Consider the following 24,691-nt stretch of genomic DNA (forward strand, 5'->3'; position numbering starts at 1 on the left):
TAACAAAAGCATAGAACGACAATCAATATATCTTATATATCTTATTATAACATGTTTTCTCCGTAGCAACACACGGACATACACCTATATTATAGAATTGCCTCAATTTTGGTATCAAAATTATTTAGCCATCGATGTTGTGTTCAAGTGAAGATTATACCCAAACAATTTACTTTGACACTGCGTTACTCTTCTACAATTCTACCATGCTAACATGAATGATTCTCAATTTGTTTATTTAGGTGGACGGGATACTTGACCAATCATTTAAAGATGGAGGCCTCTAATACAATTTGGCAAGCTTTTGTTTTATTCTTGCTAGAAAAAAGTACAGGGTGACCAGCCAACCACTCTAATGCTCTTGATTTAAGCAGGGTCAAGGTGACCAGCCGATCCACCCTAACATGTTGATTTAAGAACAATAACCAGAGAGGATGGCGTGACTGCAGATTGGTATCTACCAGTATCAGTCCCACTTTTTTCTAGCAAACTTTAGGTACTTATATGTAGAAATCATATTGCTATTTATGCTTTGAACTATTAAAAATTGCTGGGAATTATTCAAACATCAAAATTATTAATGATCTTAATATAAAATGATGTGTAGTTTTGTGCATCGGAGAGAGAAAATGCAGAGTAAAAATACCACTCTGTACAGATTGAACTATCAAATAATCTAGAATTTTTTGTTCAGATATCTAAAGTATAGAACGTGTGGATGGGAAAAAAAGAATTAAAATATAATAACATGAGAAAGATGTTTACAGCATTCAAAAGACACGTAGATGAGTTAACAGGTAAAATTAGAGCAGTCATACATTGAAGTACTAAAGTAACCAAGAATTACTAAATGATTAGAAGCAGCAGAATTTCCACTCACGTCACTCGAAGCGAATGCGCTCTTCAGCTATGCTCCTTATTCTGATAGATATTTGCACCCACAACACAAAAAGAACAAACCAGCTCTGAATCAGCAATGGGCCAATAACAACAAATTTCAGGAGATAAAATGAAGACCGAGCAATTTGCGCCTTGGTTTGCATCCTAGAACCGAAACGAAATCATGGCAACCTCTCATCTCTGAATCTTTTTAGCAGGAGAAAATCATTTCAAATACCCCTACTCTACTGCACGCTTTAGACTTGCCGATTGATGCTAATGTTTTCCCTCTCATTTTATTTTAACAGAGAAATGGCAAGCAGCACAAATTCAATAGATACAAAAAAAAGAAAATGATGGAAAATAAAACATTCAGAACGATTGAGATCCCTGATGATCTGCCTCTTCACAGAACAAATCAATATGAATTCGTTGTCAGGCCACAGTGCACAAACTCGCAACAACTGAGAACTGGGTTTCATTTTGCAACAGCAAAAGGCTGAACCTACAACTGCGCAGTTTGAGAGACTCTGGGCCGCTTGGAGGCCGCCGTCAGTTGGACGAGCGATGGTAGGGGGCGCGACACCAGTACGTTCATCGACCTGTACAGCCTCCTCAGGCTCGCGTTGAGGCCCTTCGATGATCCGACAACGGTTGAAGAATCGCTCGCCCTTTCAGAGTACTGATGATCAGTGCTCCTCCCTGTTCCTAGTGTAACAGTGGTGCCATCCTCTGGAACATGCGCAGCTGAGACCATCCCTTCAGTCGCTTCCGTACCTTCGTCAGCAATCACCTTATGCCTGCAAACTCCCACCGTCAAACGAGCACGAGCATTCAGGTTCTGTTCTTGCGCCCCCAGTTCAGCCTCTCTGTTCCCTCTATCATGTTCAGTCTCTGCACCCAAATTATGCTCTTTCTTTCCACCTTCAGTTAGATCAACTACTTCTACTCCGCCATCAGATTTGATGTCGTTCAGCAGCTCAGATTCATCAGAGACCGGATTCTGTTCCCTTGTTGCAGCTTCAGTTAACCCAACCACTTGAATAGGCTTACTATGCCTACAAAACTCAAGCTCATTTGCAGAATCCTTGGCTTCAAGCTCATCGTCACCAATGATCTCGACACTCTCATACTCATAGTTCCACAGTTCAGGTTCGTGTTGCGGTAATCAACCTTGTGCTTCTGAAAAGCGTGACAGGTGGCTCGACTCTGACCTCGAAATCAACCACTGTTGCTTCTGCACCCTCCTCTAGTGCCTGGCTGATATCATTAGAGGGAGCACAAGCGCTGAACACTTCCTCGAGCTTCTCGACAGCTTCTACTGTCAGCAGCACTGCCTGGGCCGAGCTGGTAACAGTAGACATTCCATCAGATATCCCTAGCAACTTCCAGAGGGGATCGTCAGGTTCGAACTTGGGACAGGGAGCATTGCTTCCTCACATAGCTGAGGTCCACCACCATGCACGACGACATGGTGTAGACGACCCATTTGGGCTTGAGGATCCCCAGCGCCTGCTCCAACTCCTCCCGGGAGGAGTGCATTGACAAGCAGACGTGCCAGACCCCCAACTCGTCGCACATGGCCTCCGTTAGCACCGGTTTCTGCTGCTGCTGCTGCGTCGATGCCTCCTCCGGTGGAGGTGGGTCGTAGTACGCGTACCACTGCGAGGAGGGCCTGATGATGAGGGGCTTCAGCTGGCGCGCGGCGCGCGCCTGCGCGAGGATCTCCGTGGCCTGCTCCGACAGCCGCGGGAACGACAGCACGTGGAAGCGGGTGGAGGGTGCGGCGTCGTCGGCGGCGAGGATCTCGGGCGTGACATGCGCCAGCCTCTGGTGGCAGTCGGAGTTCTTCTCCCTGTCGACGTAGATCTTGGACCCGAACGCCTTGGACACCCCGACGAGGACGTCCTCCTGCCCCAGCATGTCACACACGAGATACACAACCAACGCGCTCGGGTGCTTCCAGATGCAGTCGATCACCTGGCGGATGGAGTCCTGCGTGGCGGGGAAGCGCAGGGAGCACCGCGCGAGGAAGAGGTAGTCGATGCGGCGGGCGAGGTGGGGCGTCAGGGCGCTGAGGCAGTCGGTGATGTGCAGGACGGATCCGAAGGGGCCCTCGAACAGGAACATCACGGCGCATTTCCTTATTATTAAACCAGCAAGGAATCCGACTCCCAGGATCGTCCACGTCACCAAAAAGTTCTTGGTCGTTGGATCGTTATCCAGTGGTAGCATTCTCCCCTGTGTCCGTTGTTTGCAGATTCTTCTAGGTCTCTCCGCCTCCGAATCTCACGCTCCCTCCTCCCCAGCGTCTTCAATCTCGCGCTCTCTCTTCCCCAAAAACCTCACCTTCCCCCGCTCGTCTGGCCATCGGTATTCTCCACCGGCGCTCCAGAGTTCCAGGTAATCGCGCTCCCTCCCTCGCCCTCCTCCACCCCATCCCCTCCATCCCACTCCGGTTTCCCATTGCTAGGGTTTAGGGCACGGCGGCGACGGCGGCTTCCTTGTGCGTTCGGTAGTACGACGCGGACTGGGGCCGCCGGGCGTCATGGCCTTGCGCGGAGGGGAGCGCGCCCAAAATCGACAAGAGGAGGAGCTGGCGCGTAGACACACCAGGAACAACGGAGGGAGCTCGCCGGAGGAGGGAGCTAAAGCGGTCGGACGAGCGAGGCGTCCGGAGGAAGAAGCACACTGTTGGAGACGAGACAGGAGGAGGAAGGTGGAAGACTCAAGAGTCAACAAGACCAGACCAGTGACGGCTTCTTCCCCGATGGACGCGAACGGTGGGACGCGCTCCGCCGCTTTCCCCCCAGCTGTTGTCAACGCGACCCACCGTGCGAGGTGCTGTGGTGCGCGCTCACGTCATGCAGCCTAGTGCTTTTCTCGCAGCTCGCCATGGCGATGGTTCCCGGCCTCTTCCATTCCTTCTCTCTCCTCGCTATGCTCCCTGCATTGACTTGGGCTTGCTTTGTTTGCTAACATGGCGAACCAGCCCGGGGCCTACATCATCTCTGTACCGAGTGTCGCCGTCGCGTCGGAAAGAAGGGAGGGAGAGGGTAGCATTGCAGCAGGGAAGGGGAGGAGGGAGTTGAGGCATGGCATGCGAGAACGTCACAGGCTCGTCGGAGGATGGCCCTTCTTTCTTTCTATGCCATTAAATTGTTTATAAAAAAATGGTGTGTCGTGTTCGTTGGAGTACTAAGTTCGTTCGGACACTACAAAGCAAAGATAATTAAGATGCTGGTGCTTGCTTTCAACATTACAAGTGCTAATGGGAAAATATATTTATTTGCTCTCCAGTTGCTTAAAAATATACTCAGGACGCATGAAATACGATTACCATCTGATTGTGAATTGAGCCATGACTGCATCGACTTGTGCAGAAAGTTGCTGCGGCTCAATTCAGGTTAAGTCACTAATTTGTAGTTACATTGAGTTCCTATGATATCTTCAATTCCTCACTGAATACAGAGCTTTATGATATTGTCATTGATGGTTCAAAGAAGTTTGAACCACATTATTATTCTTACGTTGCAACTTGGAAAGGAGAAATCTCACAAGTATCGTTGTATTAATTTATTATATTTGTTCTTTGGAAAATGAATGGTACCATGCAATAGCAGTTTTAATTGCAGTGTGATTTTCGCTTTTATTTTTCAGTGATTCTGTTAGTACCTATTTTTCAGTTTTGATGTTCAACTCAAGACTGTTCCTTAACATTAAGAAATTTTGCAGCAGAGATTTAGCCAGTTTTAGATAAAAGTGTTTTCAGAATACCACTTTTTTCAAGGCATACTTTTTTTTCTGCGAAAGTATGTTTAGGAAATAAGAACATTGAAAGTGGATGGTTTCTATTTTTGCGTTTGAGCATATCACGGTGCATAAGCTAATAATATACAACTGCATCATAGCCTTGTATCTAGTATTTAAAACTGAGGCTGAAATGTAATGTATACTATTGATGTTATCATATACAGTTATCAGCTAACATTAAATATATATGTGTGCTAATCTGTATAATTGATCCAGTGGAGCGGCTTACAGTTGAAGAATTTGTGCACCACCCATTTCTTTCTGAACATGCTCCAGAGAGGACCTTGAGGTATTGATTTGTCTCCATTATATTCTCACCTACTGCATTTTCTGATGTTCTAAATATTCTGTATTGCATTTACAGCCGGACATTATCTGAAATAAGAGATGGCTTTCCAATAAATAATATCAGTCCAACAAGGCCTTCAAGCCAAAGTTCACAAGAAGATTGTATGCCTTTTCCTTTGGATGATGAGTCAAGTGGACAGGAGGAGGGTCCAATTCCTGACAGTAAGAGTCCGATGAAATCTTATGGGTTTCCCACAGGTAAAAGATTGGATAAAACTTCAGGCCAGAGTCCATCAAAACATACCAGTCTGTTCTCCAGGTATGTCTTGGGAAATAATCATGCACCTAGTAACCAACACCATGGCCATACTGATAAAATGACCAAGGAAAGCAAGATTCATGAAGTGCAAGGTCCAAAAGGTGTTTATCCAGAAGGTATGGAAGTCATTAGTAGTGCAATTCCTCATTTTTATTATGAACAATCCTTACTGAAATTATTATTTCATTACTTTGTAAATGTAGATTTCCCTATCATTGATTCATTAGAGTTTGTAGATCAGGAATATGTATTTGTGTCTGGACCACACCCAGAGGGATCATCGTCTTCAACAAATGCCTCTCAGCAGCTTAACTTACCGGCAAAATATGATAATTTGTCTGTTTCACCACCGAAGTTAACTTTCTTGAGTGCACCAATACCGATAAACGGTTTGCCGATTAATAGACAACAATCTGCTGGGACTGGTAGCTTCGACAACCACTATTCTCCTGCATCTGTCACTTCATAGGGATCTGCGGATATAAGTGATGCCATGGATGAGCCCCCATCTGATTATCTGATGAGGATTAGATTGTTGGAGCAATATGCATCAGCCATAGCAGGGTTGGTCAGGGATGAGGTAATTTTTTATCTGCTTGGTGGTACCCAGATTCTTTGCTTTCCCTATGTTATATTTTCACTGAGTCACTAGGTCGCGTGTTCGAAGCAGCCTCTCCGCATCTGCGGGGGAAGGCTTGCCTCGGTTTATCCTTTGTCTAGACCCTCTTTAGACCTCGCTCGTGGGGGAGCCTCCGACACTGCCCTATGCTTTATTTTAATTTGACTCAACCTTTGGAGATGGTTATAACCCATTGAAATACTTTCATCCATACCACGACTTAATGTGCACTTTCCATCTATCCTAAGCTTTGTGTAATACTCTCCGTTTCAAATTGTAAGTCGTTCTAGCTTTTCTAGATACATAGCTTTAACTATGACCTAGAAATGCTAGAATGACTTATAATTTGGTATGGAAGGATTAGCAAACAATGCTTTTGAGTTACGTTGAACTGTCTTTAAGCTTGAATCCCGGTAACTCAAGACACAACTTTCCTATGAAGTGTTTGTCAATAGCAACAAGCTGCCACTGACTTGCTTTTTTGTTTTGCCGATCAACCACCTGATTGAAGATCAAAGGTGGCAGACACTAGGTGGCGTTCTCTATTCAGCTAATTGTTCTTGCAACCTGGAAGCAAGCAATTCATTTATGCAATACCTTTGTAGCTTCACTTGCAAAGGAGAGTCACAGGATATCCATATGAAGGGGCTTAGTGCTGATGCTTCACATTTGCTTGCGAACTCAAAGCTAGCTGATGATGTCTGCGTGCAGATAGAGAAACAGTTTCTCTCCGAAAGTGCCCCATCTGTGAATTGATCATGTCAGCAGCCCATTTAGGGACATTTTATAATGTAAAGCAAATAAATAGGAATGCTTGAAAGACATGCTCTTAAAAGAGTAAGTCTGCCAGCATAGGGCAAAAGTCTCCCTCTCCATCCAGCTATTCTCTTATCTATCACAGGTTGTAAATCAGCTCTCTTCAATTTAGTAAAGTGAAGAGGCACACCGAGGTATTTGATTGAGAAACCCCCTTGTTTGCAACAAAACACTTCTGCAAAACTATTAGCATTATCTGAATCCAAACCAATGGCAAGAAGATCACTCTTCTCATAATTGATCTTCATCCCTGATATCTGTTCAAAAAAAAGATTAACAGCCATCTCAAAGTCTTAGCCTTTTCTAGATTATTTCTAAGAAGAAAAGAGTGTCATCTGCATAATGCAGAGTGGTCACACCACCTCCCGTGACCTGAAAAAGAAGCCCAGAAATCAAGTCCTGTCTAGCTGCTTTCTTGAGCATCCTGGTAAAGCTATCAGCTACTAGGTTCAAAAGAGATAAAGGGTCTCCTTGCCTAAGACCTTTTCCAGGTATAAAAATACACTATCCATATCATTTATTCTCACACAAATAGATTCACCCTGTACCAGACTCCTGATCCATCTAATCCACTTGGGGCTAAAGCCCCTAGACTGATAGGGTTCCGCATTCAAAGTCTGTTTTGGATGATCTCTCACAAACCAAACCAATCCAATCCAATCTGACAACAGCCAATGCCAACCCATCGCAATGGCTCAAAGAACCTAAAAAAATATCTTCTTTTTTGCAAACATATAAGTTCAAAAAGAAGGGAAGAAAATGAAAGGGAAGATCAAACCAAGCCCCCCTAGACATCTAGCTAAAAACTGTGTCCCCGGTGGTGCTAGCTTTCTCAACTGATGCCCGTCAGCTCCAGCCTGATCTGCTTATTCCTAGCCGACACCGCCGTGGCAAAGGCGGCGGCGGTGTCCGTAACATCATCAACAAGAACAGAATGATATGTACTGGTGGCAATCTCGTTGGAGCCTAAACATGGCAATGATCTCTTGCTACCTCTCCTGTTATTGTCCCCAACCATCATACTGTAGCAAGCATGTACATGTTGTTGGTCAAAGAAACAGACACATTCATTTAAATAAAAAATGCTATATTGAAATTTTTCTAATCCAAGGTTCATCGGGACTGAACATTCATATGGTCAAAATGCTACACAAGTAGTACATGATCGAAATATAAACAAGTGACTCACATTCTCAATAAGACAAGATGGAGAAAGGTAGCTCATCTTGGAATCGATTGCTTCTTTGGTCAGTAGAGGTCCATAGGTTTCAAACAAGATTGCAGCTGCAGCCACAGTGGACGGCCTGTGATCAAGCACGCTACCAGCTGCACAAATAGTCCAACACCGAGCAGACCAGACAGTCAGAGCAATGCACGCAAGACAGATCACTAGGTGCCAGACAAGAGAAAGAGAGAGAGAGATTAATAAACACTTTATATAGCAATGATCTTAATATTATCAGATTAGTTGTGGTTTTCTATTACTAATGCCATTTAAAATCGTATAGTGAATTTAAAATGAATTGTTAGTACTGTTACCATGATTATCATTTTATTTGTGGCAGTTAATTATTGTTTGGCAAATATACACTTCCAAAACCGTTTGTTTACATGCAGTTTACCTGATCATTCTTGAACTGATGTCCATCACTTTGGTGTTCATAGTAAAGATTGTTGGTAACAGAGTTCATTTATTATTATGTCAGAAAACTGGTCATAGACTCAACACATGGCTTTTTAGTTGTACAAAATATATGCAGTTATTTATTAATAGCTCAAAAACTGAGTTCCACTATCTCTTTATTCTGGAGCTGTTCAAACAAAATTATTCTGAAAATACATAATTCATGTGGGATTGTTAAATATAAAAAGAATTTAGACCACCAGATGTGTTAGTTACTATGAAGATGATCTCAAAGCAGGCGGTTGCAGACTTGCAGCTCTAGGGGATCTCAACTCTTTGCTCATATTCACAGCTGCTCTAGGACATTGCAGCCACTGCTAACTGAACTATTCCACTACTGTCAATAGCAGGAGCTTGTCATTTTCTAGCTCTAAGACGATCTCTTCTTCAATATTATTGACTTTTTCGTAATGACTTATAGTATAATTAAATCAACATCACAACCTCACATGAACCTAAAAATACGTGTATAAAACCAGTTTTTGATCAGGATGTAGCTTTTCACTGTTTTCTATTGAAATATAAAACAGAATGATTGAATTTAGCTTACAAATTATTGTTAGAGTTGTCCTAAATATGTCATTATCTCATAAAGCTTACACCTTTTCTTTTAATCACAGAACGTTGACGAATATGCAGATCAGCTGACCAAGAATGAATTATCATCACCACCCAAAAAGTATGTATGCAAATACATTAGTTTAAAATAAAAAACAAAGCATGCCTTTTAGGCTTACAACTACAAATTCTATTCTATATTAATATAATACATTACATGTAGGATGAAGCACACCCAGGTTAGCAAAGGCATGCCAGATTCTACATGTTCCAAGAATGACAACATTTAGTCCATCATGAAATACATTAAGGTATGGCACCATTTTACTTAGCTAATTAATTAAGTATCTATATTCCTCAAACTTTTTTCAATACTTAGAGTTTACATGGTTTTAGCTTTTCGACCTATTCCTTAGTTTCTATGCTCCATTCTATGCTCCATTCTAAAACCTGTATATTACACATATATATGTGTCTATCTATCCTACTTAAAAGAAACACCAAATGTTTAACTCGCTTGGTGAAGGAGAGCAGGGGCATGAAACAACATGTCTTAACTGCACAGGCTCTTGAACTTCATTGCTTCCTCACTCCAGCATTTTATTTCTTTAATGTTAACCTGTCTTTCTTGATTTGTATTTAAATGCTTTAAACCTTTTCTTCGAACATTACCTAGATGCAGCTGCCAGCGTTCTTAGTACACTTGCTTTTACATTGCTCCTTTTTTGAAAGTGCATTCATCCCTTTTGTGAGTTTTGGTGATTTGGATAACAACACATTTAAAGGTCTAACAAATTTGCTAAGTGTTGAACAGGGAATTCAGTATGATGAACATACTTGAATAGTGTATAATGATCAGTGAACAAAGTTCAACACAAGGTCAAATAACCAGTGAGACAATGCAAATGGATATAATATGGTCTCTATATTGGTTTGAATATATGGACAAGTCCTGAGAAATCACTATGCATAAATATGATCATAGTAGAGGTTGAAGTGATTAAGAGGATTGGTCAAGCCAAAGTGAACAAGATATGAGGAATCGTGAATTGGCTTGACCATATTACTATTAGTCCATATATGAATATATGAGAATCAAACTAGAGCTTGATTGATCTTAGCAGTTATATCTAGATGACATTCAAGCAAGGTTCACAATATTGAAGAAATGATTCTCTCAATGGATGCTCAATAGGATGTGACTCAAGAATGGCTTGATAGGGTGAAGATAGCAAGGAAAGGGCTTCGAGGAACTAAGCGAAGGTGAAGGCCAAGCGACGGCTTGTAGACCGAGGTACCATGGCTAAGGTGAAGAAGAGAGTACTTGCACTAAGTCGATGAACTAATCAGCTATGAAGAGTTACAACATGTTGATGCATCAGTAAGGTGACTTGAAGCCATGATTTGAACTCATATATGGTGAAATGGCACAAGTCATAGGCTCGATTTGTGTTTGCTTCAAAAGGTGAGACAAAGATGTTTGTGATCCTTATGAAGCAACACCATGGAGAAATCACACTTGAGACACCAATGACTCAAGGAGTTTACTTAATTATATTTTATTTAACTTGAGTATAGGAATCGTCGTACTATCAAGGGGGATCCAAAAAGAAGGTTGGTGTTGGTACAAAAGCTCAAAAATCCTTGATCCAAAACTTCCATTTTACCCTTGTTAATCCTTAGTGAAAGTATGTAGTACAACCTTTTAAAGTCTATCTTGGTCAAAATTAATTTTTGGAAAAACAGGTTCAACCGGTTTTAAAACAGGTTCAACCGGTTTTTGCACTGTTCACCTTTTTTCAAAATACTGGTTCAGCCGGACACTCAACCGGACACTCAACCGGTTTTTGTCTGGTGGAAACAGGTTCAACCGGTTTTAAAACAGGTTCAACCGGTTTTTGCACTGTTCACTTTTTTCTGCCAGTCTGCTGTGTCAGCCAAAAAGCTGTGCGCAGCTTTTTGAAAAACCGGTTCAACCGGTTTTGGGACCGGTTCAACCGGTTTTTGGGCAGAAAAGTCAAAAACGGCTAGTTTTGGAGCCCCACCTATATATACTCACTCCTACCTCTCTCCCCACAGAACAGCACGCACAAAACTTCATTCCCAACCTGAGAAACACCTCCCACTCTCTCTCACACACCTCTTGCCTCTCCCATTTCAAATCTTTGGAGAGAAATCTTTGAGTGAGTTTGAGAGCTGCGGTTTTTGTGCTTCATCTCCAAATCTCTCTTGCTCTTCTTGATTCGAGCTTTGGTACTACATCGAGTTCTTTGTGGATTCATTACTCTTGGAGCTTCTAGCTCCTAGACGACTAGGTGTCTCTTGTGAGTCTCCAAATCTTGTGGAAGACCACAAGAAAGTTTGTATTACCCGCTCGTTTGAGCAAAGATTATTGTGTAGGCTTGACCTCTGTGGTTGGCAAAGGGAGGATTAGGGTTGAAAGAGACCTGGCTCTTTGTGGGCGCCTCAACGAGGAAGTAGGGCACCTTGGTGGTGTGACCGAACCTCGGGATAAATCTTGTGTCTCTTGTGTTCTTGCTCATTGTGTTTGTTTGTGTTCTTCGTTCTCTCACCATTGCGTGGAAGATTTGTTTATATATATTTGGTGTGTGGATTTTGAGAAGTGCCCTTCTCAGATCTACTATTTTGAACCCTGTGGATCAACTAGAACATCTCATTTCCAAAGTTAACTGGGTGAATTTCGAGATCAATTCAGTTTTACCCAGTTTGCTTCTAGTTTTTGTTGAAAAAGTTTTAACTTGCCTATTCACCCCCCCTCTAGGCAACTTTCAATTGGTATCAGAGCCTAATCCTCGTTCTAACGCTTAACCGCGTGAGGAAAAGATCATGTCGGGGGGACTAAGAAACAAAAGTGCTTCTAAGCTTGAAAAAGTTGAGGTTGCCTCGACTTCATCTTTTGTTGCAGATGTCGATCCTAGGGCAATAGATCTTGCCATGAGAATCGCCGAAAGGATGTTCCTCAAAATGAAGGAAGATGAGGCGAAGAACAAAATTGAAGAAGAAAATGATCGATGGAGACCAAATGATGAATCCACCTCTTCACAAGGTTCGTCTTTCAAATCCACTTCTCATATGTGCTTTATTGCTAATGGGAGTGACAGTGAAAGCGAAAGTGAGGATGAGGAGGAGCAAGAAAGTGATAGTGAAGATGAGGATGATCTTCAACAATTCTTCGCTCAGCTAAGCAAGAAACATCGGATGAGCTTGCTCAAACTCATGAAAAGAGCGAAAGAACAAAAAGAAATGCTTCATAAGCAAGAAGACTTCCTCATCAGAAAAATTGAAGACTTAGAGAAGTTGACCAAAGAGCATGAGAAGCTAAAGTGCTCTCATGATGATTTGGTCCAAAGGTATGAAGACATTTCAATTGAGCAAATTAAAGTTGTTAATCATTCATCATATATTGCTCAATTAGAAAGTAAAAATGATATGCTCAAGAACACAATAGAAAAGATAAATATTGAAAATCTAGCTTTACAAGAAAAACATGATATGCTTGTGTTCTCTCATAATAAATTGATGGATTCACATATCATGTTAGAAATGGCTCATGAGGTTGTGTTAACTAATTTGAAATCATACCAACCTCACATATGCACATGTACTCAAGTAGAAACTATATTATCATGTGCTAACAAATGTTGCTCTCAAGAAAGCCAATCTTCCATTGAGCTAGAAATTTCAGGAATTAGTGATATTTCTATCACACAAGAAAATAAAGAGCTCAAGGAAGAAGTTGGAATGCTAAGAAGGAGCTTAACTCGTTTGAAGGGAAAGTGTCATGCTCAACATTCTCAAGATAATCGTGATAATATGGTGAAAAATCTTGATAAGGGGACAACCGTAGCATGCACAAAACCCCTTCAAAAGAATACCAAGCTTTCCAAGAAGGGCATGAGCAAAATCCATGGTGAGAAAATTAATGCTCATATGATTTTCTCTAACAATGTACCTATGTGCTTCAACAAAGAAAGATCAAAGAGAAGCGATAGGAGGTGTTATGGATGCAAGGAGAAGGGCCATGAAATTGATTCATGCCCCCACATGAAGAATCAAGACCTTGCACGATCAAGAAAGATGACCATCAAAAAGGATGAAATCAAAAGGCAAATGCATTGCAAGGACAAGCATCGCATTTGCTACAATTGCCGTGAAAAAGGTCATCTATTCAAGGTTTGTCCAAAGGGTAAAACACCTAAGCCTAACTTCTTAATACATTCAAATATGCTTAGGAGACCCAAATTTGACCCTTGTGCTAGAAAGGTGATGAGTTTACCACATTCTAGGACCAAGGCTATTTGGGTGCCTAAGTACTTATTAGCTAACCTTGGTGGACCCATCCAAAAATGGGTACCAAAATATACTTAATAAGTTTTTGCAGGTACCTAGAGTTGATATGAAGCTTTGGGGTGCTTGAGCGGTTTAACTCAATTCTTATCTCAAGCTATCAATCTTACATTGTCTATCCTTTAAGATTGACCCAGAGATGAATTGAGTTGTTATATCACTAACTTCATATTTATCTCTAGCAAGAACTTGTGTTGTAGGGAATAAGGATTAACCTTTGTGGGAATCAAGCAAAAGGCCTACAACCAAGTAATATCCAAAGGATGGTAACACTTAATTCTTAAGTGCACATTGCTTTTAATTGGTATATTCCTTTGTGTCTTTTGTAGCCACATAGGAAAAATGAAGCACTTGAGAATGAACTTAAAAGATTTTACCTTGCTTTGGAAATGATCTAATTATATGGTAGATTGCAAGTTCATATTTTTATATTGTGACAATCTACATGCTTTAAATTGATTATATGTACCTTGTGGCATATTTCAAATTAATTATCGTGTTATTGCCATGACCTAGACATAAAGAGGATTATCCCATGTTCTTAAATGAATAGAGTGCTAAGTAAGAAATTCAAATTCTTATAGCACTTACCAAATGGGGAATTCTCTATATGACTAGAGTTGTGAGACTAATGTTTCTATCTAAGTGTTTATGTAGTCTCACAACATGAGAATGTGTTTCCCAAATGGAGTGTGCCATTCAACATTCAAAGAAGATCGAACCAATACTATGTGATGTATTCATTCTTGTTTAAATTGGTTTTGAGTCTTCTACATTAATCACTCACCATGCTATGAATTAAACTTGCCATGTGAACTTAATTAAATAATCATGCTACTTTCATCTTTTTTACAATTGATGTTATGCATGATGCTTGTAAGGGTAATTTAGTTCATATCATGAGGTTTCCTTGCATGTTTTAGTAACCTTCTTGTCATTCATATACTATAGGTTGCTAAATAGGAAACTATCGCTTGTGTTACTAATACAATCTCTTTTAAGATATTTCATGGAAATTCATAAGTAGAGATTGTGCTCTTTCCATTGGTAAAATCACAAGCTTTAAAGGTTAATCTTCACCTAAAAGAAAGATTAGGAATGGTCAAGGCAAAGGTATGGAACAAATTGCTTCAATTGGTTGTTGATCAATGGTAGTTCCTTTCAAGTGACATTCTTTCAATTGCTAATAATATATTCTATGGAAAGGAATGTCAATATGAAGGTTAAATTCCTTTTGGCTTAAATTTGTAAATTAGTGCATATTGTGAATTCACTGCTCCATGTGCATTAACTTAAAAGGAATTTAATTTATGCCTTTACGCCTCATAAATGATGATTTGTTTGCCATTCATATATAGATATCATCATTCATTAAATACTTCCTTGTACTACTAATACCTCTTTTCAAAGTGTTTTATCGACTAGTTTTAAAAGGAAAAAAGATAACAAAGAAGGAAGTCTCCACAAATGATGAAAAGAAGAATACTAAGGTGACACCACCACAGATAGTAAGATCTGTCAAATTGGTATAACAAATGGTACATTCTATATGGTGTGCATTTGACAAGTCATTCAAATACTTGATGCACATATCTGGGGGAGCACATTCGGTATCTTGTGTCTTAGAGAATAAGTTTCTCTTGAGTAAGCTATACTAACTCAATCCATAATGGTAAAAATTGTATCTCATTTTTATGGATTGTAATCTTTGTTTTCAAAATAGCTACTCTTGATGCAGTTTAAAATTCTCTTATCGTTAATTCTAAAAGTGCATAGGAATCTTTTTGTTGATATTCATCACATACATATGCACTAACATGGATATGATTTTTAAACTGTAAAAGGTACAATTAGTGATCCATACTCTCTAAATTTTGGAAACCCATATTTTGATATCTTAGAAATCTACTTCAATCGATATACATATGCTTCACATTGAATTGGATCACTAAGTTGTAAATTCCATGCATAACTTGTCTTTATGATATGAATGCTTGTGCGACTAACCTTGATAAGCTAGGTGCACCCAAAGTCAAGGTAGGTTCATCATCAAGAAGGCAACACAATGATGTATTAATAAAAGGAGAAAAGGCTCCTATTCTTAACTCTAGTTTTTATCTATGTGATTAAATATTGACTTGAAACCATGTAAGATGGTTGTCAAGTATATGTGGGTGCCTACACAAAGAGAAAGGCCACAATAAGGATTGTGTGGGTACTCAAGGCTCTTACCACTAATCTCAAAGGACCCAATTCAAATTGGGTACCAAGATATGAAGCTTAAACTTGTTTTGCAGGATCACTCCTTCAATGGATCAAGTTGGGTGCTCGATAATGAATGTATAAATCATCTTTGGAGATAGTAGCTAGGGTGGTAACAACTGAATCTCAAGTGCATATTATTTTCAAATCTTATCTTTTTGTGACTTGTGTAGCCACTAAGGAAAAAGAAGCACTTGAGGATATACATCAAATGTTGATTATGAAATAAAGGTCTAATTGGAAGTTGAATGAATATTATCATATGGTGAACAATCCAAAATTATGTGATGTATTCTCTATCTAGTTAATTTGGATTTGATTCTTCTATATTAGACACTCACCATAATATGGATTAAGTCATCCCTTTAGACTTCATTGAATAACCATGCATATTATCCATGTCATTCAAAATATATTGTGCATGAGGGTTCAAGGAAATTTAGTCCATATTATGATGTTTCTCTATTTTAGCAACTCGTTTGCCCTTCACATATAAAGGGTTGCTAAATAAGAAACTAGTGCTTGTGCTACTAATGCCATCTCTTGTGTTGAGTTTATCCATAGAAAATCTATGATAAGAGATGGTGCTTGTTTTAAATTGTATAAATCACAAGCTTAAAGGATACTATTCAACTAAAGTAAGAAGAAGTTGATAAGAGGCCAAGGTATGAAAACTTCCTATCCTTCAGTTGTTTTAGTATTCTATCCTTAGTGGGATGTGCCATAGTATAGGTTAAATTCCTCGCAATACAAAATGTTCAATAGTGCATATAACTTTGACATCAACTATATGTGTGCACTAATTTAAAGGAATTTAATCTATCCTTTTGGGTTTCAAGAATGATGATTCATTTTCCATCCACATATAAGGATTATCATTTGTGAAACCCTCCCTTGTGTTTCTAATGCTCTCTTTTCTAAGTGTTTCAATAAGGTCCTTCCAAGTGCTTTCAAGATGGATTGAAAATCTACGGATATAAGAGTCTTAGTTGTTTCAATCATTGAGTTTCAATTGATCTCATATCAAGTATGATCGAATCAAGAAAAGATGAAAGAAGTTCATGATCACTTGGTTGGATGAAATCGTAAAGGGAAAAGAAATCACAGTGATTCAAGAAAGGAGTTATATTTTTTTTTGTCAACCAAATAATGAAGATGTAGTGACATATTTATGTGACATCCTTCATTATGAGGTTTGAGGTTCATATTAGCATGTTTTACCATTTAGGATTTCAATTGATATACTTTCAGTTTTTAAACTTTCAATTGGTTTGATTTTCATCATCTATGTAAAGCATATTATGTTAAACCAATATATAGTGCAAACATCTCCTTTAACCTCGTATTGTTGATGTGCATAAGTGTACTTTGTGTACTCTTGCATGCACAAATTGAGGGAGAGTTTAACCTATATCTTGTGAGATTAATGATTTCTTAAAGTTCATGTTTTGTAGTCTCACACCTTGGAGAACATCAAATGAGGATGAGTGGTTCCAAGGAAATGATCAAATATTTACCACATGTCACCCCATGGATTAGTTCTATTGAGGATCAATATGTGTTCTCTAGCATAAATTCAATTGTTTCAAATATATTATGCCTTGACCAAGATATATGATGAACTCCTCTAAGAATCTTAATTGAATCAAGTGCATGTTACAAGTAATTCGAGTACTTGATGCATACATTTAGGGGGAGCTCATTCTATATCTTGTGTCCTTAAATACTAACATTTTCTTTTAGTGAACTTGTGTAGTTCTTTGAAAAGAATGGGTTTCTCTTGTTTTTTTAAGAGGATATGTTTGTCCTTGGCATGCTAAATTTACTCAATACATGTCGTAATGAAGACTGATGGGCATGAATGAAAATCATCTTGCTTTGTGCAAAAATAATGTCAAGCCTATCAAAAGCTAAGATGTAAATTCATGATTATAATGGAGACCATGTGGCGTAGAACAAAGGTGTGTCACTCCATGAACTATTGTATTACAATTTTTGTATCTAGGCTCTTACATGCTAATGTGTGCATGTATATGCAATATCTTAAGTCTCACCATAAGGTTGCACTAGTGGTGATGATTATAGAATCTCTAGATATTTGATTAATACCTCTTGTGGTGATGTCATAAGTTTGTCTTAAGTCATCTTAGTGAGGTATGAGTCAAACATGCTAACTTCTCTTGAATCTTGGCTTAAAATATTGCATATCATATCTATTAGTATACCTTTTTATTATGAGTAATTCCTTCAATTGGTACAATTTCACATTTTCATACTTTATCTGTACCAAGGTTCAAATTGTAGAACTTAATCCCCTGACCTCACAAGTCCAAGTGCATAAGCTAAACAAGTATTCATCACTTGTATGCACACATTTAGGGGGAGAATGGTCTATAATTTGAATCTTTGAGACTAACTTCATTTCCAAGTCTATTATGTGTGTAGTCTCAAATTAGAAAGGAATCTTCGGGCAAAGACAATCGCTTCCACTGCAAATTTTGATGGGTATCAAAAATTCTTTGCTCCAATAAATGTATCTTTTATACATTTTATAAGAGAATGAGTTTATCTTGTATATGCTACTCCAAAATCATCTAAAACTGGTAAACATATATCATATTCTTTTGGATTGCAAATGTCTAAAGTAGCATAGCTTATAAATTCTCCTGTCTAGAACTTAATTGATTAAATAGTGCACATGTTTCTTATGTCGCATGATTATGTTCAATTTATACTCATTTTATGCTAATGGTACTTTAAATTACAAATAAGTACTCTCAACTGGTATCAATTGAATTCATATATATGTGCGCTCTAAAACTTGAGGAGAACTTAGTGTAATATGCTATTAGTGATCTGCTTATCTATCAAATTGTATCAATTGGTGTTTTTCAATTGATATTTTTCATACATGATCACTAGTTGTATAATCCATACTTGTGCAATTTTCATGTTGCCTCTTGTTATGATAAGAAAATGCTAGGTGACATCTAGACTCGAGGTATCAAGATTTATCTTTCAATTAGTATGACAATATTCATTTGATATCTTGGACCTATGTCATAATTATGCCAACAAGAGATTGCAAAATGAACTCTAAATACAACACAAGTGTGGAACACCCCTTTGAAAAGGTAAAACGCAAAGGTACATCACTTATGGCACTTCTCCATTACCTTTGTGCCATATAAGGACCCTTTTCATGATAGTGTGTTCAAATCTTGATTAATCATAATTTCTACCCTTTATATTCTTTATATCTTTTTTTTGGAGATTTATGACAAAGTGGGAGAAATTTTGCATTAAAGCTTACCTTTAGTCTTATGTAACTAAGTGTTAGAAGACTTTAAAAAGGGGAGAAATAATTAAAAAAAGGGGAAGTCATAAGAAAAATATAAGATGTAGAAAGTTGATGAGTGCATACTATGTCATGAGCATCACGTTTATTTTATGACGCACTGCATCCTATGGATAGTATGATATAAGTTGTCTCCATACTTTGACCCAAATATGTGCTTTTGGCATTTGAGTACAAAATTGGTATTTTCTGAAATGCACATATTTAGGGGGAGGAAACTATATCATAGGATTCAAAATCTTATTTATCAAATCTTATGTAAGCTTTAAATGTGTTGTCATCAATCACCAAAAAGGGGGAGATTGAAAGTGCATTCATCCCTTTTGTGAGTTTTGGTGATTTGGATAACAACACATTTAAAGGTCTAACAAATTTGCTAAGTGTTGAACAGGGAATTCAGTATGATGAACATACTTGAATAGTGTATAATGATCAGTGAACAAAGTTCAACACAAGGTCAAATAACCAGTGAGACAATGCAAATGGATATAATATGGTCTCTATATTGGTTTGAATATATGGACAAGTCCTGAGAAATCACTATGCATAAATATGATCATAGTAGAGGTTGAAGTGATTAAGAGGATTGGTCAAGCCAAAGTGAACAAGATATGAGGAATCGTGAATTGGCTTGACCATATTACTATTAGTCCATATATGAATATATGAGAATCAAACTAGAGCTTGATTGATCTTAGCAGTTATATCTAGATGACATTCAAGCAAGGTTCACAATATTGAAGAAATGATTCTCTCAATGGATGCTCAATAGGATGTGACTCAAGAATGGCTTGATAGGGTGAAGATAGCAAGGAAAGGGCTTCGAGGAACTAAGCGAAGGTGAAGGCCAAGCGACGGCTTGTAGACCGAGGTACCATGGCTAAGGTGAAGAAGAGAGTACTTGCACTAAGTCGATGAACTAATCAGCTATGAAGAGTTACAACATGTTGATGCATCAGTAAGGTGACTTGAAGCCATGATTTGAACTCATATATGGTGAAATGGCACAAGTCATAGGCTCGATTTGTGTTTGCTTCAAAAGGTGAGACAAAGATGTTTGTGATCCTTATGAAGCAACACCATGGAGAAATCACACTTGAGACACCAATGACTCAAGGAGTTTACTTAATTATATTTTATTTAACTTGAGTATAGGAATCGTCGTACTATCAAGGGGGATCCAAAAAGAAGGTTGGTGTTGGTACAAAAGCTCAAAAATCCTTGATCCAAAACTTCCATTTTACCCTTGTTAATCCTTAGTGAAAGTATGTAGTACAACCTTTTAAAGTCTATCTTGGTCAAAATTAATTTTTGGAAAAACAGGTTCAACCGGTTTTAAAACAGGTTCAACCGGTTTTTGCACTGTTCACCTTTTTTCAAAATACTGGTTCAGCCGGACACTCAACCGGACACTCAACCGGTTTTTGTCTGGTGGAAACAGGTTCAACCGGTTTTAAAACAGGTTCAACCGGTTTTTGCACTGTTCACTTTTTTCTGCCAGTCTGCTGTGTCAGCCAAAAAGCTGTGCGCAGCTTTTTGAAAAACCGGTTCAACCGGTTTTGGGACCGGTTCAACCGGTTTTTGGGCAGAAAAGTCAAAAACGGCTAGTTTTGGAGCCCCACCTATATATACTCACTCCTACCTCTCTCCCCACAGAACAGCACGCACAAAACTTCATTCCCAACCTGAGAAACACCTCCCACTCTCTCTCACACACCTCTTGCCTCTTGAAAGGGAATTAGGCTTACACCTAGTTCCTATATAATTTTGGTGGTTGAATTGCCCAACACAAATCTTTGGACTAACTAGTTTGCCCAAGTGTATAGATTATACAGGTGTACAAGGTTCACACTCAGCCAATAAAAGACCAAGTGTTGGATTCAATAAAGGAGCAAAGGGGCAACCGAGGGCACCCCAGGTCTGGCGCACCGGACTGTCCGGTGTGCCACCGGACAGTGAACAGTACCTGTCCGGTGCACCAGGGGACTCAGACTCAAACTCTTCACCCTCGGGAATTCTCGGAAGCCGGCGCGCTATAATTCACCGGACTGTCCGGTGTGCACCGGACATGTCCGGTGCTCCAAGGAAGTGCGGCCTCCGGAACTCGTCAGCCTCGGGTTCGTGCGGCAGCCGCTCCGCTAAAATTCACCGGACTGTCCGGTGAACACCGGACTGTCCGGTGTGCCAGCGGAGCAACGGCTCTCTGCGGCGCCAACGGCTCCCTGCGGTGCATTTAATGCGCGCGCAGCGTGCGCAGTCGTCAGACTTGCCCATGCCGGTGCACCGGACAGCAAACAGTACATGTCCGGTGTGCACCGGACACCCAGGCGGACCCACAAGTCAGAAGCTTCAACGGCTAGAATCCAACGGCAGTGATGACGTTGGCAGGGGCACCGGACTGTCCGGTGTGCACCGGACTGTCCGGTGCGCCATCGAGCAGAAGCCTCCAGCCAACGGTCAAGTTTGGTGGTTGGGGCTATAAATACCCCAACCACCCCACCATTCATTGCATCCAAGTTTTCCCACTTCTCAACCACTTACAAGAGCTAGGCATTCAATTCTAGACACATTCAAAGAGATCAAATCCTCTCCAATTCCACACAAGAGTTTAGTGATTAGCGAGAGAGATTTGCCGTGTTCATTTGAGCTCTTGCGCTTGGATTGCTTCTTTTCTTTCTCACTTGTTCTTGAGATCACAACTCCATTGTAATCAAGGCAAGAGGCACCAATTGTGTGGTGGCCCTTGCGGGGAAGTTTTGTTCCCGGCTTTGATTTGAGAAGAGAAGCTCACTCGGTCCGAGGGACCGTTTGAGAGAGGGAAGGGTTGAAAGAGACCCGGCCTTTGTGGCCTCCTCAACGGGGAGTAGGTTTGCAAGAACCGAACCTCGGTAAAACAAATCTCCGTGTCTCATTTGCTTATTCGCTTGGGATTTGTTTTGCGCCCTCTCTCTTGGACTCATTTATATTTCTAACGCTAACCCCGGCTTGTAGTTGTGTTTATATTTGTAAATTTCAGTTTCGCCCTATTCACCCCCCCTCTAGGCGACTATCAATTGGTATCAGAGCCCGGTGCTTCATTAGAGCCTAACCGCTCGAAGTGATGTCGGGAGATCACGCCAAGAAGGAGATGGAGACCGGCGAAAAGCCCACTACAAGCCAAGGGAGCACTTCATCGGAAGAGTCCCGCACCAAAAGGAGGGAGAAGAAGAAGAGCTCCTCCAAAGGGAAGGAGAAGAAATCTTCTTCTCACAAAGAGAAGAAGGAAAAATCTTCTTCCCACAAGCCGCATCGGAAAGGGGACAAGCACAAGAGGATGAGGAAGGTGGTCTACTACGAGACCGACACTTCATCAACATCGACCTCCGACTCCGATGCGCCCTCCGTCACTTCTAAGCGCCAAGAGCGCAAGAAGTATAGTAAGATCCCCCTACGCTACCCTCGCATTTCCAAACATACACCTTTACTTTCCGTCCCTCTAGGCAAACCACCAACTTTTGATGGTGAAGATTACGCTAGGTGGAGCGATTTAATGCGATTTCATCTAATCTCGCTCCACAAAAGCATTTGGGATGTTGTTGAGTTTGGTGCGCAGGTACCATCCGTAGGGGATGAGAACTATGATGAGGATGAGGTAGCCCAAATCGAGCACTTCAACTCACAAGCCACAACAATTCTCCTCGCCTCACTAAGCAAAGAGGAATATAACAAAGTACAAGGGTTGAAGAACGCCAAGGAGATTTGGGATGTACTCAAAACCGCGCACGAGGGAGATGAGCTCACCAAGATCACCAAACGGGAAACGATCGAGGGGGAGCTCGGTCGGTTCCGGCTTCTCAAAGGGGAGGAGCCACAACATATGTACAACCGGCTCAAGACTTTGGTGAACCAAGTGCGCAACCTCGGGAGCAAGAAGTGGGATGACCACGAAGTGGTAAATGTTATTTTAAGATCTCTCATTTTTCTTAATCCCACTCAAGTTCAATTGATTCGTGGTAATCCTAGATATACTAAAATGACCCCTGAGGAAGTTATCGGGCATTTTGTAAGTTTTGAGTGCATGATAGAAGGCTCGAGGAAAATCAACGAGCTTGGCGACCCATCCGAAGCCCAACCCGTTGCATTCAAGGCAACGGAGGAGAAGAAGGAGGAGTCTACACCAAGTAGACAACCAATAGACGCCTCCAAGCTCGACAATGAGGAAATGGCGCTCGTCATCAAGAGCTTCCGCCAAATCCTCAAGCAAAGGAGGGGGAAGGACTACAAGTCCCGCTCCAAGAAGGTTTGCTACAAGTGTGGTAAGCCCGGTCATTTTATTGCTAAATGTCCTATATCTAGTGACAGTGACCGAGGCGACGACAAGAAGGGAAGAAGAAAGGAGAAGAAAAGGTATTACAAGAAGAAGGGCGGCGATGCCCATGTTTGTCGGGAATGGGATTCCGACGAAAGCTCAAGCGACTCCTCCGACGACGAGGACGCCGCCAACATCGCCGTCACCAAGGGACTTCTCTTCCCCAACGTCGGCCACAAGTGCCTCATGGCAAAGGACGGCAAACGGAAGAAGGTTAAAACCAACTCCTCCACTAAATATGAATCTTCTAGTGATGATAATGCTAGTGATGAGGAGGATAATTTACGTTCCCTTTTTGCCAACCTTAACATAGCTCAAAAAGAAAAATTGAATGAATTGGTTAGTGCTATTCATGAAAAGGATGACCTTTTGGATTCCCAAGAGGATTGTCTAATTAAAGAAAACAAAAAACATGTTAAGGTTAAAAAGGCTTATGCTCTTGAGATAGAGAAATGTGAAAAAATATCTAGTGAGCTAAGCACTTGTCGTGAGATGATTGACAACCTTAGACATGAAAATGCTAGTTTAAATGCTAAGGTTGATTCACATGTTTGTAATGTTTCAATTCCCAATTCTAGAGATAATAATGATGATTTACTTGCTAGGATTGAAGAATTAAACATTTCTCTTGCTAGCCTTAGATTAGAGAATGAAAATTTGATTGCTAAGGCTAAAGATTTTGATGTTTGCAAAATTACAATTGCCGATCTTAGAGATAAGAATGATATACTTCGTGCTAAGATTGTTGAACTTAATTCTTGCAAACCATCTACATCTACCATTGAGCATGTCACTATTTGTACTAGATGTAGAAATGTTGATATTGATGCTATTCATGATCATATGGCTTTAATTAAACAACAAAATGATCATATAGCAAAATTAGATGCTAAAATTGCCGAGCATAACTTAGAAAATGAAAAATTTAAATTTGCTAGAAGTATGCTCTATAATGGGAGACGCCCTGGCATCAAGGATGGCATTGGCTTCCAAAGGGGAGACAATGTCAAACTTAATGCCCCTCCAAAGAACTTATCTAACTTTGTTAAGGGTAAGGCTCCCATGCCTCAGGATAACGAGGGTTACATTTTGTACCCTGCCGGCTATCCTGAGAGCAAAATTAGAAAGATTCACTCTAGGAAGTCTCACTCTGGCCCTAATCATGCTTATATGTATAAGGGTGAGACATCTAGTTCTAGGCAACCAACCCATGCTAAGTTGCCTAAGAAGAAAATTCCTAATGCATCAAATGATCATGCCATTTCATTTAAAACCTTTGATGCATCTTATGTGCTTACTAGCAAATCCGGCAAGGTAGTTGCCAAATTTGTTGGGGGCAAACACAAGAGTTCCAAGACTTGTGTTTGGGTACCCAAAGT

The 24,691-nt window shown here is 40.3% G+C and overlaps 2 protein-coding genes across 2 annotated transcripts; one reads left to right on the plus strand and one right to left on the minus strand.

Moving 5' to 3' along the window:
• Nucleotides 1-1,250: 1,250 nt before the first annotated feature.
• LOC103630466 (uncharacterized) lies at nucleotides 1,251-3,009 on the minus strand. Its single transcript, XM_020540148.2, is given in 3 exon segments — nucleotides 1,251-2,038; nucleotides 2,040-2,282; nucleotides 2,284-3,009. Coding segments are annotated over 3 exon segments (1,623 nt in total). The 3' UTR covers nucleotides 1,251-1,384.
• Nucleotides 3,010-3,859: 850 nt separating this feature from the next.
• Nucleotides 3,860-5,808, plus strand: LOC103630467 (serine/threonine-protein kinase ATG1c). Its single transcript, XM_020540149.1, has 5 exons — nucleotides 3,860-3,892; nucleotides 4,180-4,285; nucleotides 4,909-4,981; nucleotides 5,057-5,415; nucleotides 5,769-5,808. The coding sequence occupies exons 1-5, from the start codon at nucleotides 3,860-3,862 to the stop codon at nucleotides 5,786-5,788; spliced, it is 591 nt and encodes a 196-aa protein (XP_020395738.1). The 3' UTR covers nucleotides 5,789-5,808.
• Nucleotides 5,809-24,691: the final 18,883 nt, after the last annotated feature.

Source organism: Zea mays, chromosome 6 (genome assembly GCF_902167145.1).
Source record: "Zea mays cultivar B73 chromosome 6, Zm-B73-REFERENCE-NAM-5.0, whole genome shotgun sequence".
Taxonomy (NCBI): Eukaryota; Viridiplantae; Streptophyta; class Magnoliopsida; order Poales; family Poaceae; genus Zea; species Zea mays.